Here is an 8,209-nt window from a genome sequence, read left to right as displayed (position 1 = left end):
AGAACAAAACACAGAGATAGTAAAAACTATCAGCATATATCTTATGATGACTTATGATACTTATCTGTGGTTAACTCAGTGTTCCAGTACTTATTGCTCATTTAATAGGTGTGGTGTTTATTCTCAGGTTCACTGACTATAGTAGATGTCCATAGAATATGACAGGCACTGAGTTTATGGTTGTGTGTGTTGCTGTGTTGCAGGCAATAAAATGGAACTAAAATGAACTTTGATTTCTTGTCTTTGTAATTCAGCAGGAAATTGCCGTCATCTGTCATGCTGGCAAAATAAATTTTTTCTTTCCATTTTTTATCTTGTTGGACAAGTCATTCTGCTCAGTGTGCACACGGAGAAGCAACCTGCAGGTACTACTGAAGGTCTATTGAGTTACAGAAGGTAAGTGTTGATAATTCTACCGTCCTGATATCTAACTTTGGCTCTGATGGTCCTGTAAAGGAAAATTATTTTCTGTGTGAAGTCCAGAGAGACTTCTTTTAGTAACAGCTGAACAAAATGCTGTTGTGTTTTGATCACATCAAAAGATGTCACACTGTGTAGGTATGGGGTTGAAATCCAAAAGCAGACTTGAAATTGCTGAAATGAATCAAATGTTTAGTTTGGGGTTTCAGGTGCTTGGGCCACCAAATCAGTGTCCAGTGAACTGATAATTTTGTAATCAAGTCATGACATTTGCTGCCTAGTTTATGCTGGCAAGTGTAAGAAGGAGAAACAATTGTTCTGTATTCAAGTAAGTTTGATCCGTTCTTGTTCTGTGTTTTATATCCCAGGCTCAGAAGCATGGAAAGCCTCTGTGCAGGAAATATCACTTTTGCTCTGGACCTCTTAAGAAAGCTGTGTGAGAAGAAAAGTGGTCAGAATGTGTTCTTTTCACCGTTTAGTATTTCTTCTGCTTTGTCTATGGTTATGCTGGGTTCAGGAGGTAACACTGAAGCTGAAATAAGAAAGGTAGGTCAAAATAAACTTAGTGGCTGGCATTTGATGAGATCACATGAGCAAGAGATGTGTCTTACAGGCTGTGTCATGTACCTGTGCTAAATTGTGATTGTCACTGTGGTCTGAGAGAGCAGAGCTTTTCTTCTGGTGTGTGTGTAAGCACAACCAATCATAATTGTTTTTAAAGGGGACGACTCTTCAGTATGAAATCTAGAGGTTCCTGGGGTTTTTTTGCAGGGAGCTTTCTCTAGTTTTTGAGACAGATTTTCTTTAATATGCAATTAGGCGCAATGTGGGTTTTTTTGTTTGGTTGGTTTTTTGGTTCTTTGGTTGGTTTGTTGGTTGGTTTGTTGGTTGGTTTGTTGGTTGGTTTGTTGGTTGGTTTGTTGGTTGGTTTGTTGGTTGGTTTGTTGGTTGGTTTGTTGGTTGGTTTGTTGGTTGGTTTGTTGGTTGGTTTGTTGGTTGGTTTGTTGGTTGGTTTGTTGGTTGGTTTGTTGGTTGGTTTGTTGGTTGGTTTGTTGGTTGGTTTGTTGTTTGGTTTGTTGGTTGGTTTGTTGGTTGGTTTGTTGGTTGGTTTGTTGGTTGGTTTGTTGGTTGGTTTGTTGGTTGGTTTGTTGGTTGGTTTGTTGGTTGGTTTTTTGGTTGGTTTGTTGGTTGGTTTGTTGGTTGGTTTGTTGGTTGGTTTGTTGGTTGGTTTGTTGGTTGGTTTGTTGGTTGGTTTGTTGGTTGGTTTGTTGGTTGGTTTGTTGGTTGGTTTGTTGGTTGGTTTGTTGGTTGGTTTGTTGGTTGGTTTGTTGGTTGGTTTGTTGGTTGGTTTGTTGGTTGGTTTGTTGGTTGGTTTGTTGGTTGGTTTGTTGGTTGGTTTGTTGGTTGGTTTGTTGGTTGGTTTGTTGGTTGGTTTGTTGGTTGGTTTGTTGGTTGGTTTGTTGGTTGGTTTGTTGGTTGGTTTGTTGGTTGGTTTGTTGGTTGGTTTGTTGGTTGGTTTGTTGGTTGGTTTGTTGGTTGGTTTGTTGGTTGGTTTGTTGGTTGGTTTGTTGGTTGGTTTGTTGGTTGGTTTGTTGGTTGGTTTGTTGGTTGGTTTGTTGGTTGGTTTGTTGGTTGGTTTGTTGGTTGGTTTGTTGGTTGGTTTGTTGGTTGGTTTGTTGGTTGGTTTGTTGGTTGGTTTGTTGGTTGGTTTGTTGGTTGGTTTGTTGGTTGGTTTGTTGGTTGGTTTGTTGGTTGGTTTGTTGGTTGGTTTGTTGGTTGGTTTGTTGGTTGGTTTGTTGGTTGGTTTGTTGGTTGGTTTGTTGGTTGGTTTGTTGGTTGGTTTGTTGGTTGGTTTGTTGGTTGGTTTGTTGGTTGGTTTGTTGGTTGGTTTGTTGGTTGGTTTGTTGGTTGGTTTGTTGGTTGGTTTGTTGGTTGGTTTGTTGGTTGGTTTGTTGGTTGGTTTGTTGGTTGGTTTGTTGGTTGGTTTGTTGGTTGGTTTGTTGGTTGGTTTGTTGGTTGGTTTGTTGGTTGGTTTGTTGGTTGGTTTGTTGGTTGGTTTGTTGGTTGGTTTGTTGGTTGGTTTGTTGGTTGGTTTGTTGGTTGGTTTGTTGGTTGGTTTGTTGGTTGGTTTGTTGGTTGGTTTGTTGGTTGGTTTGTTGGTTGGTTTGTTGGTTGGTTTGTTGGTTGGTTTGTTGGTTGGTTTGTTGGTTGGTTTGTTGGTTGGTTTGTTGGTTGGTTTGTTGGTTGGTTTGTTGGTTGGTTTGTTGGTTGGTTTGTTGGTTGGTTTGTTGGTTGGTTTGTTGGTTGGTTTGTTGGTTGGTTTGTTGGTTGGTTTGTTGGTTGGTTTGTTGGTTGGTTTGTTGGTTGGTGTGTTGGTTGGTTTGTTGGTTGGTTTGTTGGTTGGTTTGTTGGTTGGTTTGTTGGTTGGTTTGTTGGTTGGTTTGTTGGTTGGTTTGTTGGTTGGTTTGTTGGTTGGTTTGTTGGTTGGTTTGTTGGTTGGTTTGTTGGTTGGTTTGTTGGTTGGTTTGTTGGTTGGTTTGTTGGTTGGTTTGTTGGTTGGTTTGTTGGTTGGTTTGTTGGTTGGTTTGTTGGTTGGTTTGTTGGTTGGTTTGTTGGTTTGCTTGGCTTATCAATGTCTGGCTATTTAAAATATTGTCTTATTTTTCCTTGTTTGGGCTTAACATGAGACAATATATGTTTTCAGAATGTAGCCAGACAAATAAAAAATCCACAGTGACTGAATATCGAACTGTTAGCTTGCTTTACACTTTCTTGTTTTAAACTTGCTCAGGTAGCAAATATGACCTGCCATGTGTTATATGTATGACCTGACAATAATAAATGCACAAGCAGTCATTTTGGTTCTGATGTTTGCTTCCTTTGCAAATTGGGAGAGGAGTGAAAACACAGGGGTTTATTTCCATTTCTAGAAGTTTCTCAAAATTTATATTATTGCCATAGTTGGAGATACTGGAAATCCATGAGGACACAGTCCTGGGCTAGCAGCTGTAGATGCCCCTGCTGGGACAGGGCTTTGTACCAGATTGTCTCCACAGCTCCCTTCCCACCTCAGCCATCCTGTGATCCTGTGCTGCTTGGCTTGAGGGAAGGAAAATCAGTACTGCTGACTGCTGCTCCCTAATTTATGACTTGTGCAAGCACTGAGGATGTTGTCTCTGTGCAGGTGCTTTCTCTGAGCAATGCCCGGGATGCTCACAATGGGTATCAATCCCTTCTCTCTGAAATTAATGATCCAAACACCAAATACATCCTGAGAACTGCCAACCGGCTTTATGGGGAAAAGACCTTTGAGTTTCTTCCGGTAAGTAGCCATGAAATTGGTGTAATTTTTTATGGTGATGTACTTGCTAGCTCTTTCCTCTGGAGGTCCAAGGCAGCCTTTGGGGTTTTCCTTCCAAATTTTCTGGTGTGAGAGGCAGGACAGCAATAGATTCTGCCAGAGCCTGTTGTGTGAACTTGGTGGAGATTCTCCTTTCAGATAACTTGTCATCTGAATGGTGCAAATTGGGGTAAAATGCATCAGTCTGTACACTTGAGGGTTCTGTGATCCATTCATGTATTTGGCTGAGGGACAAATGTTCAATGTATCTCTCAGCAAAAGGCTTATGAACAAATGTATAAAATCATATGTTAGGTCCTTGAAGCATAAGATACAAACAAGAAAAAATTAGCCACATCATTTCCAATGAAGTGATGTCAAAGTTTGCAGTAGAGTGTATAAGGCATTTTATTAAATAAGAATTCCTAGTTCAAAGATGTGGTATAATTCCTAGTAGAACTTGTCAGCCAGAACTTTACTGGCTCGGTATGAAGCTGGGGGAGGAAATGAGGTAAATTTCCTTGGGGAATGTAAGAATCCTCTGTCTGAATGAGAGTAAAATCTCTTGCTCAAAATATGTTTTGAATGTCCCTGTCAGTCATTTATAGAGTCGAGTCAGAAATGCTACCAGGCTGGACTAGAGCAGATGGACTTTGTGCATGCTTGGGAGGATTGCAGGAAACAAATCAATGGATGGGTAGAGGAAAGGACTGAAGGTGAGTGCTTTGCCCAGTGCCCAGTTGTGTTGAATGGCTGCCATTGTTTGGGTAAACACCTATGGCAGGATATAAAATTGTGTTATTTGAGTTGAAAAACGCACATGCTGAGCTCTAGGTCTCTCTGCTACATAATTCTCTTCTCTGTTGTGTATTAATTGTGGAGTAGATAGCACCTTGGATAATAATTAGATCTTTGTCAAAGTATTAAAAAATGTGGGGTTTTTTCCATTGTATCATACAGGTAAAATACAGAACCTGTTGGCAGAGGGGATTCTTGATTCCCTGACCAGGCTTGTGTTGGTGAATGCCATCTATTTCAAAGGCAACTGGGAAAAGCAGTTCAAGACAGAGAATACTGCAGAAAGGCCATTCCAAATTAATAAGGTATGATGCAGTGAAATGCTGACAGCACCCTGTTTGTCTGAAGTACTCTGTGATGCACACATATTTAAGGAAAACACTAAATCTTCCAAGGAGGGTTACCTTGCGTAGGCTGTATGAAATTCTTTATGCCACCTCCCTTTCATATGAACACCCTCTTTGCTGAGTTTCCCTGAACTTTTACATAATTACTAGAACCATTAATACAGCACAGAGACGGGTCTGAAAACCTGAGAATTGAAGTCCTCTTTGGACAGTGCTTTCTTGCTGCTTTTCTGCCCTTGGGCCAATCCAATATAAATGGAAAACAAATTACACCTCTGTGCTCTGCAGTCTTGTTTCAGAAGTAGATGAGAGCTCTTGAGGAAGACTTGGCCACTGTCATGGGCAGGCCATGGCTGCCCCTCAGGGTTCCCTGCAGCTCTGGGTTGGCCTCCAGGTGTCCTTACCCAGAACTGGTAATGTGCCTTCCTTGACTCACCTGCTGGAAGCAAACACTGTGGAAAATTGAAGCTGTTATGCCTGACATTGAAACTGTCCCTTCCTCAGTGGTGAAATAAATCCAAGGATGTTTGAAGCTGCTAATACGACTTTTTAAATAAAGGAATGTTTCTGCTCACCCCACACAACCTACAACAGCACTTTAGGACTGCTGGACTGACTTGGTTCCTGGCATCTTGTCCTCAATGAACAATTGGTAATCCCTGGTGTAAGCTGTAGTCTTAAGCAAGTTACTTTACTCTCTGTTCAGTAGAAAAGAGTTGGTTTAACATCCCAGGAACGTTTCCAACGTCCTGTGAAATTTTCTGTGGCTCTTGCACTTTTTATGACTTGCTGGATGATTTTCTCTTGCTATGTGGCTTTTTTTTTGTCTATCCTTTTTATGTGTCATTGCTGCTGCAAAATAATTTCTACCTTATTCTCTCTGGGCATTATTCCAATGGGCATTACGTTAATGAAAAAACCCTTTTTATATGATAATGTCTTGAAGGTAAGGGAGAAAGCAACAAAACTGAAAAGAAGGCAAATAATGATGTAAACAATAGCAGATGATGCTCCATTTGGAAGTGGAATGAGATAGCAGAGAATGAAAATGAGAATAAAATCTCTCACCTTCTTAATATCCTTATGAGTTTCAAGAATTCAAAATAATGCTCGCACTTTCTTGATAGTTTTTGTGTATACATTTTAAAATATTTTAATTGTTTGTTGTAGCACTTGAAACCACATGGACTGAAAAGGAAAATACATAAATTGAGATGACTTATCTGTTTAAAGTGAAGAACATAGTCCCTGCTTATTGCCAGCTCTGTTTGGTTCACTTAAGAATTACTGACAAACACTAAAGGGCAAGGACATGCATTTGCCCTGAAGGTATCTTCAATTAGTAATTTCTACAATAGTAATTAAAAATTAAATATCAGGGATTTTTAGTGATATATAAAAGACAGTGTGGTATCTGTACTTACGTGTGATCAGTGCTCTTTGGTCAAATTCCGAAGAGCCCTGAGTAACTTGGCTGCCTGCTTTGTAGTTTGAGAGCAGCAGAGTCGCTCAGCACTCACTGTTGACCATTTCTGTATTTCCAGAATGAGACCAGACCTGTGCAGATGATGTTCAAGAAGGACAGATTTAACATGACCTATATTGGGGACTACCAGACCAAAATCCTTGAGCTCCCCTATGTTGGTAATGAACTGAGCATGATCATCCTGCTCCCTGATGCAATCCAGGATGGATCCACTGGCTTGGAAAGAGTAAGTTGTGGAGCTGAGTGCAAAGACAGGCTGAATCCTTCCAGGGAAGCAAGTGTGATATTGCAGTGAGACCTGCAGTTCAGTTCCAGACTGTATCCCTGGTGCTCAAGGCCAGCAGAAATGTCCCTTTCCTCCCTGTCCCCAGAGTGAGTGCCCCAGCCTGTGTCAGTGCTGCTCAGGCTGTGTGCTGCTGCCTTAGGCAGAGGCTGTGGAAGAAGAGCTGGCCCTGCTCAGGAGCAGAGGTCAGCTGTGGTGCTGCTGAAGGCATAGTATGGTGATGCTGGGATGTGGAGAGGGGGATTTTGGTTGTGCTCTTTGGAAGTGCTGTGGCTCTTGTGTGCTGAGCAGCTGTCAGGTGGTGTGTGGCTCCCTGCCTGCAAAGAGGCTCCTAGGAAAGGGAAGTATCTCTTTTGAGGGGAGTATAAGGGTACAAGTTTGGGCTACTCTGTGCTCTGCACAAAGAAGTTTATTAATAAGGTTTAGGTTTTCAAACACTGACAAAGGGCCTTGTGAGCAGAGTGTGTTCCTCATGGTATTGACTGACCTGAGAGATAAACCTTTCATAAATAGATAGAAGAGCTGGGTATGGTTTCTTTGGGTTCTAGTTAGTAGTCCTTTTGTGCCTTTCTTCTGCATAAGTAAAAATCAAAAGAAAACCCAACAATCTAACATGTTCTATAGAAGTTAACTTTACATGGAGGGGATTAATCCCTATTGCAACTATCAAAAAAACATGGGGTAACGGTCTTGGCTGGTGCCGTAGTCCCAGGTGAGAAGTATAACTTGCACATTTGCCATGAGACACTCTAACCCTGGTAAAAAAAGATGCATATTATGTACTATGTAAACAACCCACAGAGTCACTTCTTTTGCTTGTGTAACACTGAATAAATTCTCATTGTAATTGAGTAAATTTGGGATTTTTCTTCAGCTGGAAAGAGAACTTACATATGAGAAGCTAATAGATTGGATCAATCCTGAAATGATGGACTCTACAGAAGTGAGGGTGTCCTTACCTAGATTCAAGCTGGAAGAAGACTATGATCTGAAGCCCCTTCTGAGAAGCATGGGAATGGCTGAGGCATTTGCCATGGGGCAGGCAGACTTGTCAGGAATGTCATCTGGCAATGAGCTGGTGCTCTCTGAAGTGGTTCACAAGGCCTTTGTGGAAGTCAATGAAGAAGGCACTGAAGCTGCTGCTGCCACAGCAGCAGTGATGATGATGCGCTGTGCAATGATAGTTCCGGATTTCACTGCAGATCATCCCTTCCTTTTCCTCATCCGGCACAACAAAACTTCCAGCATTTTGTTCTGTGGCAGATTTTGCTGCCCCTAAGGAGGAGATGTCTTGGCAGCATAGGTGCCATCACACAATAAATTTACATTTCCCTGGAACACAGCAACTCCTTTTGCACTAATTGTCTCTTTCAACTGTGCCTGAACCTCTTGTGTGCTCCTGATCTCAGGCTTGGCAAGAATAACACAGCTGCTTAGACAAAGCATGAACCTGCCATGTCCAAGCCCTCCCAGCCCTGCCCTTGGGTGCAGAGCTCTCCAGGTTCTTGCTGACACAAGAACCATCCCACTTGCTC

The 8,209-nt window shown here is 41.7% G+C and overlaps 1 protein-coding gene across 3 annotated transcripts in view; it reads left to right on the top strand.

Annotated features, from left to right (window-relative positions):
- The window catches only part of LOC146441594 (serpin B6-like), an 18,739-nt gene extending 10,719 nt beyond the window's left edge, over window positions 1-8,020 (top strand). For 2 of the 3 annotated variants that reach the window (XM_085052045.1, XM_085052044.1), the window contains exons 4-7: window positions 4,359-4,476; window positions 4,721-4,863; window positions 6,450-6,617; window positions 7,549-8,020. In XM_085052045.1, coding sequence (XP_084908171.1) covers window positions 4,359-4,476; window positions 4,721-4,863; window positions 6,450-6,617; window positions 7,549-7,953 — 834 coding nt within the window. In that variant the 3' untranslated portion in view covers window positions 7,954-8,020. Of the gene's footprint in view, window positions 1-117; window positions 397-788; window positions 967-3,604; window positions 3,743-4,358; window positions 4,477-4,720; window positions 4,864-6,449; window positions 6,618-7,548 lie in introns of those variants that run through there. The other variant, XM_085052043.1, reaches the window with a different exon arrangement.
- Window positions 8,021-8,209: the final 189 nt, after the last annotated feature.

This window comes from Lichenostomus cassidix, chromosome 2 (assembly GCF_008360975.1).
Source record: "Lichenostomus cassidix isolate B80296 chromosome 2, HeHo_3.0, whole genome shotgun sequence".
Lineage (NCBI taxonomy): Eukaryota > Metazoa > Chordata > Aves > Passeriformes > Meliphagidae > Lichenostomus > Lichenostomus cassidix.
The sequence above is the reverse complement of the archived record's forward strand: the minus strand, read 5'-3'. Positions and strand labels throughout refer to the sequence as shown.